At 42.5% G+C, this 10,814-nt stretch overlaps 1 protein-coding gene across 1 annotated transcript in view; it reads right to left on the bottom strand.

Moving 5' to 3' along the window:
* Positions 1–3,429: 3,429 nt before the first annotated feature.
* The window catches only part of DNAJC3 (DnaJ heat shock protein family (Hsp40) member C3), a 59,084-nt gene continuing 51,699 nt past the window's right edge, over positions 3,430–10,814 (bottom strand). The window contains exons 10-12 of the mRNA XM_052650277.1: positions 7,909–8,041; positions 6,916–7,064; positions 3,430–5,263 (exon numbers count right to left, since the gene is read on the bottom strand). Of these exons, the coding sequence (XP_052506237.1) occupies positions 5,106–5,263; positions 6,916–7,064; positions 7,909–8,041 (440 nt within the window). The 3' untranslated portion in view covers positions 3,430–5,105. The remainder of the gene's footprint in view (positions 5,264–6,915; positions 7,065–7,908; positions 8,042–10,814) is intronic.

Raw genomic sequence — 10,814 nt, 5'->3', positions numbered from 1 at the left:
TGCCATTTTTCTTCATTGCACAGTGTCCAAAACAAACTTCCCTGGCCTAAGACCATATGGTACAGGCGCTCCCTGCGTGTGGACCCACCAGGAGGAAGAGAAGCTAGTTTGTTTGCCCTAAAACTGTACAACTGTGGAATGAAGTCTTTCCACTTTTATGAGGTGTTTGTAACCTGAGGTAACAAAAGCATAAACACTGCAGGAAATACAGCATTGCAACAGGTGGTATATATGAAGAAGTATTAATAAAACCCTAAAAAAACTGTAATAATGTTGAAAGGTTGTTAGAATATCCTTTGCTATCTTTAAAGACTCACACCAGAGAGAAAAATCACATCTGTTTAGGAAGACCAGTCTTTAAAAAAAAAAAAAAAACTAACTTCACACAGATAAACACATACCATACACGAGACACTGTGCTTATAGAAATCTCCTGGAATAGTAGGGAAGCATGCAAAGAACACAAACTTAAATCCCCTAAGAAATGCTCCAAGCAGTGCTTTCTTCCTCGTGCTTTTTAACAATGTATAACTCCAGCTTCCTCAGGAAGACCCTGGAACACGCTTTGCCAGTGGCCTTCCAAATCTGGCAGCTTGGTCCCTGGAGACAGCTACATCAGAGGAGGCGCTTCTCCCAGTAGACGGTCCCTAGTGAGGGTTGGAAATGTTGTCTGAACAAGACCGCAACCTCAGAGTTGTCAGCTGGATACCTTTACTTTTGGCTGTGCTAGGTCTTCGTTGCCACACGGGCTTTTTCTCTAGTTGTGGCAAGCAGGGGCTACTCTAGCTGCAGTGCATGGGTTTCTCATTGTGGTGGCTTTTCTTGTTGCAGGGCACAGGTTCTAGGGCACACGGGCTCAGTAGTTGTGGCACACGGACTTAGTTGCTCCTTGCCATGTGGAATCTTCCCTAACCAGGGATCGAACCCATATCTCCTGCATTGGTAGGTGGATTCTTTACCATTGAGCCACCAGGGAAGCCCTGGATGCCTCATTAGAAACTGAATCCTAGTATAAGGTAGTGACAGATGAATGTGTGTCTCTTGCTTCTGTTGATGATCTCTTGATCCCAAGAAAGGATCGACTTGGTGGACAGAGGTTTGCAGGTTTCTAGGGTGTGACCTATATACCTTAAGATTAAAGTGGCTTTTTTTTCTTTATAGATCATGAAACCCTGCTTTAGGTGTGAAGGCAGGTGGGGGAGGGGATCAGCTACTTTTGCAACAGGTGGTATATATGAAGAAAGCTACTTTTGTTTGCAGCCAGAAATTTGAGATAAGCAGCAGTGTCCACCCCACCCCCTTTCAGAACTTTAACAGAAATGTATATGTTACGGTATGAAAGGGAAGGTCCTCAAAGCCAGCCTAAGAGTTAGATTTTAATGGTACTGAATATGAAGAACTGCTCACTCATTAAGGCCTTGCTGTCCTAGATTTTAATCATTTCACTTTTTGAGCTCTTCCTTTGGCTCATGACAAGCCAGAGGCCTTTGTCACCTCACTTGCTGACTATGTATAAAGCAAAACTGGAAAATAGACTCCTCCAAAAGACTGAAGGCCAAAAGTACTCATTTGACCATAAATATTTTTATTAAATGTGAAAATACACGGGCATAAAAATAGTACCCATATTTGTAGACATGTCTGAGACCCATTTCCATTAATTTCCGGTGTCTTTATTTATTAAAACACTAAATTGAGATGGATTAAGTTGTACTTAGTTTTGTCTCATTCAGACCAACTACAGACTTAACAACAGGAGTAATATTTTAACTCATCAGACATCTCCAGTTCTTACCTCCTCTATGCTCTGCTTTCCACTGCAGGTAAGAGGCTCAAATACAGAGGGTGTGAAACAAAACCCATTTACTATACATGAAGCCACGCAGTGGCTAATTTTACTCTTAAATCATTCAGCAAATGAGATCATCCATTAAAGCAAATTATCTCCACCTATTAGCATCATTTGCAATTACAGAATAAACTCTGCTACTAACAAAAAAGGAATGATCTGATTTAGAATAATTGTTGATAAATCAGCATTTGCCACCCTCTTTCCTTTATAAATACACAAAAGTCAACCACATTCAGCACAGTGGCGTGCATTTCTCTCAGTTAACCACACATGTGTCCTCAATGAAAACTGCACAGGGCTGTCACAGGTGCCCTGTCTCTTTAAGGAGGCAGAGACCTGACTGAAGGGCCATTTTTAACTAAGCATCTTGTGTCCTTTTTTCATGGTAAATTTCACAACTTATGACCAATTTCATGCTCCAAAGGTGAAATCTTTCATTTTTCCACCATGAATAGAAAATGATGCCAACTTAAAATTGTTAGCTTCCCACCCCCCACCATGTTCAGTTATAACTAGTCTTCTATCAGAGTCCCCAAAAGTTCTGTTTTCATACTGATACTTGAACTTTTAATACTGCCTAAAGAGCAAAACGTTTTTAAATTAGTGCTGTTCTATCCAATTCACATTAGTAAACTGTTGAAGCCATTTTCCAGTTTTCATTTATCCATGGAAAAAAGCACAAACTTTCAGAAATGGGTATTACATTAATTTACTTTGTTTTTAGAGTTTTTTTCATGTTTATAGGCTGATGTGTTTAATACTTGTTGCTGTGGAAAAATACCCATTTACTGACCAGTGACAGTTCACTTCTGGAGCTCACTGAAAAGGAAGGGAATGTGAAACAGCCAAGGCCGGGCACCCCTCTCATTTTGCTTTTCCACAAAGAGCCGCACAGGTTACTGGGCACCTGTGGTCCCCAAACCAGAGCCTGGAGAGTATGATGCTCCTGCATCAGGCCGCCAGGACAGACAACTGTCCCTTCTCACTCCCAGCACTCTTATCACTGTGGAGGGCAGGAGGGCCTGACCATCTTCCCAGTCAGGCAGATTCCAGAAGACTACTGATGACCCTCAAGGCTGGAACTGAAAAGTCATTATTTTCCTCACTCATGAGCAAAAGCAACAGAATCCAGGGAATTTCTCTCCACGGCGTTGGCACCTGGCACCATACCTGCTTCTGTCTTCACTGAAAACAAGCAACTCTGCATAGTTCCCTTATGACAAGTCAATGCATGGTAAGACTTCAGGAACGGGATTTATAGTTCTCGCAGGTGGAGAAAAAAACGCTCTCAGTAGCAGGATGGCAGTCAGCAAGTGACAGGTGCCCAGCACAGTGGCCCACATGGCCCACCCCCAGCCATCCTGACCCCTTCAGGCTCCTCCTTGCTGGCAACTTTACATCCTCTCCTCCAAATGGAAGGTGGGTGATTTGATATTTCCTTTGTTCTGATTTGTGAAAATTCTTCCTTGTAAAAGTAGGTAGAGGCAATTGCAAGATTTCAAAGAGTTCACAGTGACATCATACATGAAAGAACTGGATTCAAAGAAAGTTGCTGATTTAACTAATGAAGTAATAAGATTAAAGAATAAAAATGAATTTCCTTTGGAAATTATTTTCACACTGGCTTGAGTTTTGAAACATTAAAACAAAAGGAAAGCTGCAAGCTGTTTGCTAGTTTTCAAAATGCCATCTTGTTTATTGGTAAGAAAGAAACTTCTAAATAGATGCAAAAAGCACTTAACGTGTTTTGTCCAACTCAGCTATGTTGTTTTTGTCCCTCAGATTAAAAAACTCTTTTCCAAATATGTTTCAGAATGACTGTAGAAGGAAACTATTTGTGCTTGGCTGGCTGCTGCGGATATTAGTGGTAGGACAGCCCCAACAACTCAGAAGATGCTTGATTTCCCAAAAAGCAGTCAGTATATTAGGCCCATCCTACTTAAATTGTCAAAATGTTCTGAGGCAAAAAAAAAAAAAACCTTTCTAGAATAAAGGTACAATTTTTATCTAAATAATTCTTAGATTTTAAATGCAGCATCAAGAGTTCCATAATATTTTATGGAATCCCTATCCATAAATATTTAATGTTCTAGATTAACACTTATTTTTCTTTTAAGGAAAAAATTATCCAGCACATAAAGACTGAATAGTTCATTTTTCTTAAAAGGTAAGAAGGTATCCCAAGAAAAGATGCTATCTTGACAGTGGACATACAGCCAGAGCTGACTAGATCTGTAAACCTGTTTCTTTCCTGGCAGAAGAACTTCCAGAGGCATCAAGGTCTGGAAAAAGGGCAGGCCTGCTACTTAACACCCACCTCAAAGCAGTCCCACGTGGGCACCCATGGGCCAGGTAGGCCAGGACATAAGAGAAACTGCTAAACTTACTAAAAGTGGGAAGCATGGCATTCTGTCTACATTGACTGAGCAACTGTGCATTCTAAGCCAATCCTGTTACAGGAAATGCTGTACAACTCACAATTTCAGTTGTCAATTCTGCACTACAGCAATATTATTTAAATACCACTGCTATGTTATCTGAACTTACTTTACATATTTTTAGTTCATTGTATTTCATATTAAATAAAAGGGCCAGTAGGGTTTACAGTTAATTCTGTTTCCATGGTTTTCAGTATTCTCCAGGTACTCAACAAAAAAATACATGCTTAACCTGAGCCCAGACCTCACCCTGGCTCCTGCTATTACATTCGTAGCAGGTTCTCTAACAGCTCTGCCCACCTTCAATGACAGCCACGTTCATGCTCAGAGAGAGATGGGAACGCAAGTGGAAATTTAACATAATGACAGGTGACTGGACAGACCAGAGTCGAAGCAAAGTTGTGCTTAAGAACATACAGCTCAGAATGTTCATTCCTCTTGGAGAATGCTGACACCCCAGGCTCCTCCTCACACACGCAGGCGCTGACACATATGCAACAAGAAGAGAATCTCACTGCTCCCGTGTAGAAGATAAAAGATCTGTGCACCCATCTCAGACTGCTGCCATCCGGTCACAGCACAGACACAGGCTGCTCTGCCAGAAACGGAAGCCCGCCTGCCTCCCTGCCCTCACCCCCGTCAGCCTCAAGTCTGCAATGGATAAGAACAGACACTGCCATTCTGAACACCTCTTTGGTCGTGGACAAACTGCAAGATTGGAATTTTCTTTTTCAATAGGATCCCGGAACAAGGTTATTTTTGTTTGTTTTAAAACTTTAAAAAAATGAAGGAAGAGGAGCAGAAAAACAGCTGGTTTAATTGAAGTGGAATTTAAATCTAAAAGGTCCGCCTGAGCTGAAGGGATTGAACCCTTGCCATGAGTTCCAGCTCCTGTGGAAAGGGTTGCCGCCACCTCCTTGTTGGCTCTCTGCGTCCAGGGGGTCTTCTCCGTCATCAAACTTCTTCCTCATTTCTGGAAAAGAAGCCAGCAAGGTGAGACCCAGCTGCTGCTGGGGCAGGGGAGGGGCTGGTTCTGGGGGCTACACACCCCAGTTGTTGGAACAGTTGCGCCTGATGTTCAAATCCAGGCTCCCTGCCACCCCATCCCCATCAGAAACAGAATAGAGAAACCAGCCAGGGCTCAAAGTGGGCATTCACCAAAATTCAGACACCTGAAATCTTCTCAGAAGAAGCCACCCAAGGAAATTCTTCCCTGGAAGAGATGAGGAATTGCAGAGAATGAGACCTGAGTCACATGTGCTTTTCTGATCGAACAGCCCGTCACCGTCCTAATCCCAAACATGAAGTCAGCTAGGCGCAGCCTCGTCAACGCATGAAGTGTCTGGGCCTCACTGTTAAGTCTGAACAGAAGGCAGGCTCCCCAGGCCCGAGGGAGGGAGGTTTTATTGTACAATCTGGGAGCCACCTCCACTGCTGTGCCTGTCAGTCCTGGGAGACCGAGGCCACTGCAGACAAATGGCAGAAAGGATGCGGTAGGCAGCAGAGATTAGAAAAAGCTATTTCATCCTTAAAATAAGGACAGGAAGAACAGAGTACAGAAAAGAACTCTTAGTAAGCAAGAATGCAGCTCTTTTCTCCATCATGCCATTCTGCCCCCTGCTCCCCTAGAACTCAGACCCAGAGGCCCTCCAACTTGAAATAGCTGCCTGACCCGCACTGCACAAGCTGAGGGAACAGAGCCACTCATAGGCGTCAGTATCTGCAGGTAAAAGAACAAACAGTATGTAACCTACTGTACTAAGTCAGTCCTGTCTCCCTCACTGGATTGTAAGTTACTTGGGAATAAACATCATTTAACTTCAGTTCCATAGAGTAAGTAGTAACTCAAAACTCTGTCAAATGGGCATAAAATGTGATTTCCTTCTATTCTGTTGTAGTTGTCTAGCTCAAAAGTCATGGTTTCTGCTCCCACTGACAAGGATGGCCACAAAAGAGCAGTAAGTATTAGCTTAACATGAGATTCCCTCTAGAAGTGTCAAAGCATTGTTCAACATTACCCCAGTTCTTAACTGTTTCCCTCTTATTATCCAAGTCATTTTAGCTTATGGTGAAATAACAACTGGTGGTTAATATCAACCACTAGTAATCAACTGACTTGAGTCAGGGCAAGATTCCTGGGTAGCCGCTCTCAGAAGGCAAGAATATTTGCCCCTCTCCCACCACTGCACATGCCCACCAGGCAGCCCATTTCCTAATCAAGCTCCTCTAAGTACGGTGTGCAAATCAGCACTGATCTGTGACTCTGGAAGAAAACTAAGAGTATTCCTCTTATACTTTCATATCACAGATGAAAAAAACCTGAGGCTCAGAAAAAGTTCTAGGAGCTTGCTTAAATAGAACCTTAACTCAGCCTTAAGAGTCATGCTCAGGCCTTCTGATTCCACGCTTGGTGGTGTCTCCACTACACCCAGAGTCTGACAGGGGCAGACACAGAAATGAACTTTGGGGACCGTCACCAGCTCCCGAGGTTGCCCCCACGGGTCCCCACCAGCACGCACTCCACCGTCCACTTCTGCCTCTAGACGGGCAGAGGAATAGAGCTAACAGCCACCAGTCACTGACGCAGCCCCTTCAGGAGAAGAGAAACATGAGAGCAACCACTACCTGGATCGGAGAGGACTTCTTTAGCAGCTGCTATGTCAATGAACTTTTTCTCAGCTTTTTTCTTTTCTTCTTCGTTCTGGAAGTTGTCTGGGTGCCACTGCAGTGCTAATTTTCGGTATGCTTTAATGATTTCTTGCTTTTTGGCATTTCTGAAGGGTGGTAAAATTCATAATTATATAAGAACTGTCCAACACACTGCCACAAAGAGCTAAAAGACAGCTCAGAAGATTCCACTGGTTTTCTGAACAGTACCCACATACCCAACTAAGCATCTGACACAGAGCCCTGCCTGACAACTACAGCTGCCAGGCTTCCCTGAATGCTTGTTCCCTAATGCTAGACTCTCACCAGAAATAAAGTATTCCTTCTCTTTACAACTTCCCCTTTTAAAAACTTTGATGCATTTTGAAATTTTCTGAATTTCCAAACTACCATGATTCAGTTCTTGGCATTAAAAAAAAAGACTCTTTGAAGCACACTGTCTAATTTGCTTCTAGGTTTGCTTACTTGAACAAAGTTTCAGACTTTTGATTGAAAGATAGGTGGTTCCCTTGTTCAGGGAAGGTGGGTCTAATATAAATGCACATACTGAGTAAATTACATTCTCCCTGTACCTCAAAGTTGATTCTGCAAGTGCCATTTTTATCTTTAGGCCTAGAGAAGTTTTGTTTTCCTCAACCCCTCTCCCGTCTGTTCCCCACCCAACAAAAGCTCGCTCCTGCCTCTTTACCTTTCTTAAAAAATCTAGGCCCAGGATCTATTCATGCTCCAGTGGCTTGTCTTTGTCACCAACTACTAATTCTCTATCACATGACTAGTCTCTATCAAACAAATTTATCTGTACTATATAAAAACAACTTTGTGATGTTAAAGGTTGTTAGAGTTTAATTTATAGCTTACATTACATAAGAAAATGAATCATGGAATAAAAAGCAACAATTAGCTTTAAAATAGTTGATTAAAAATAATCCAAATTTTAAGTTAGTAATTCACCTTTTTACTCCCAAGATTTTATAATAATCTCGTCTCTGCGACTGTTTCAGTAGCCTCTGTGCTTTCTCCAGACCTTCTCGAATCTGCTGATCATTCTCATTGTGTTCCTGAGCAGTTTCATAATCCTGAATAGCTGTCAAAATATGTTGAAGATAATGCTCTTAGAAGGAATTGTAACTTGTGACATTTACCCTGCAAATGTGATACCAAGTCACCATCCCAACCCCTTCCTTCGCCATCACTAAGAGCCTAAGAAGTGGTATCACCTTCATCATTTGGTTCAAAACTACATGAGGCATCCTTTTAAGGCTGCATTAGGTAGCTTACACTCCCATTCAGTAAACACCACTCTGCTTGTTTACCTGGCCACCCTCCCACATTATCTTCCCCACAGCTGTGTGTTGTCTTAACATGAGCCCTTACACAAAGCAATGGAGTGACTGTTACAGGAAAATAAGACGCAGCAAAGACAATCTGCATGCTCCGTTGCAGGGCTATGGTTCAGAAGATTGAGAGGCTTAGAAGAGGCCAGGAGAACCATCAGGAAGCAGAATGACCAGTTCACCCGCAGGTTTCAACACAAGCTATTACAAAGCTGATTTTTTTTGAAGTGCCAATCAAAACAAATACATACACAGTCCTGGTATAGGAAGGCTGACACCAATTCACACTACATCTTATTTCAGATTATTTTAAATATGTAGACAATATAAGGCATCTGAGTATCTAAGGTCACACAGAGCAGACTTATCCTTAGAAGGCCCTGAGAGCGAGGGTGGCCGTTGGCTGGTGACTGACAAGTTGGATTTGGGCAGTGTTCCCAACATTCTCTGATAGGAATGGCTGGCCATAGCTACACAATGTGGATTGGGCTAACCATCTTACCTTCTGGGCATCTGGCATTTTGGTATGGGCTGGCCAGCCCCCAGTAAAGGCCCTGGGTCTCTAAGGAGCTTCCCTGGTAGACACACTTCACACATGCTGAGGAATTTGGCTTGTCCTGCACAATTTCAGACCTCGAATCTCCCACCTGGTTTCCTCTGGATTTCACCCCATGTGCCTTTTCCCTTTGCTGATCTTGTTTATATCCTTGTGCTGAAATAAATCTCAGCCCTGAGTACAACTATGTGCTGAGTCCCAGGTGTCCTTCTGATCCAAATCTGGGGGTGGTTTGGGGAGAAACCAACACAAGTTTTTCTCATTCTCCTCCCTGGACAGACAAATCAAATGGATCTTTGGGCTCAAATTCTATTTTTTTATGGAAATGCATTTCACTATGGGAAAGACATCTCTCTGGATAGCATGCCTGAGCATTCATCTTTGCAACAGCTAATCCTGGAAGGGGTTTAAAAAGGCCCCTGGGGCAGGTTAAAATGAGAAAGACATTCAAGCAAGATGGACAAATTTAGTCGGCACTACATAGAAAAATAACCAATACTACCTTCCACTCATGGAGTAAGAGGGAGGGCACTTCAAGCTTTCATCCTCATTCCTGCCTCAAAGCATTAATGTTAAATATTAATATGAAACATTAATATTACAGCCAACTAACAGTGACATCACAAAATACCTTTCCAATTTAGTGCATAGACACAAAGCCATTATAAAGAGCAGTGAGGTTTAACCTGTAATACCCATAGCACTTGATAACACAGCCTAGTGGGGAAATGTACTTGGAATTTAACAGAAGAGGAAAATGTTTCAGTATGCTCAACTTTTTACTTATGCAAACTACATTTAAAACATGTTTTCATTCTTAAATATTCAGAGTAGCTTTCTCAAAACAGTCTTCTGTCTCCTATATTTTAGTAACAGTTAAGATAGATACATTTTTCACAGTACAGGAAAAATAGGTTGTTTCCTCAAATTCACATGATTACAGGTAGGTAACTAAGTAGAAACTTAATATGGATGATGTAAACATCCCATGGTCATAAACTAGATAACTCATTTTTAATTATATTTCTTAGAACAGTATGTTATATATTAGCCAATTAATTTTCTAACCTCTGAACCTAAAAACTCATCCTTCTCAAATTCTTTTCTTCCACATGCCCCTCACCCAGTTCTTAAGGAGCAGTGCAAACCACCAGATCAAGAAGGCAGACAGTAAGCACAGGAATTTCCTGCCCTCTACCCTCCAAAAATAAAAAATAATATAAACACGGCAGTCCTGAAACTACAGCAGAGCAGAAATGGTAACAAATTGCTGGAAGAGAGAAGGCAACTAGGATCAGATTAATAAGTAAGCCTAACAGAACTGCAATCCAAATACACACTGAAAGAGGCCTTAGAAGATTTTTAAAGCTGTTCGCTTTGGCCAAGAATTCTGAATTTAGCAAGCAGGAGGAGCGCTAAGGCAATCATCAGGTTACTCCATGAGGTGGGTTAAGTAATGGCTGGGCAGCCTCTCCGCCTGTATATGAAGCAGCTGGCTGCGGCATTAACCCCAAGCGAGGTCCAAGAACCAGTCTCTGCAGAGTGCCAGACAGCATGTGGAAGGTCCCTGCCGTGGCTGCTCGGCCCCCCGAACACCAAAGGCCTCCACAACAGACCTGGAATAAACACCAGAAATGCAGTTCCACACCAACGGGCTCTACTGGTAACTGTGTCAAGTCCTGCTTATTCTGGCAACTGGGCAAGATGACGAGCACGACAGGGAGTCTGTTTGTAAACAGGTCCTACCCACTTTGAGCCAGTGTGAGCTCCCCAACAGAGAAGCATTCAAAAGACAGATGTGCACAATACACACAGCTGCAAATGGCTCCCTTCTCACACTCCATAAACCCAGTATTAAGTTCCAAATCAGCTTCCCTTCAAAATATATCCAGGATTTCACTATTTCTCACCATTTCCACACTTGCCACTGTGACGCAGTCCCGCATTAATACACCTGACAGCTCTAA

Source organism: Budorcas taxicolor, chromosome 12 (genome assembly GCF_023091745.1).
Source record: "Budorcas taxicolor isolate Tak-1 chromosome 12, Takin1.1, whole genome shotgun sequence".
NCBI lineage: Eukaryota > Metazoa > Chordata > Mammalia > Artiodactyla > Bovidae > Budorcas > Budorcas taxicolor.
Note: the sequence above shows the minus strand (reverse complement) of the source record. Positions and strands in the feature narration are given on the sequence as shown.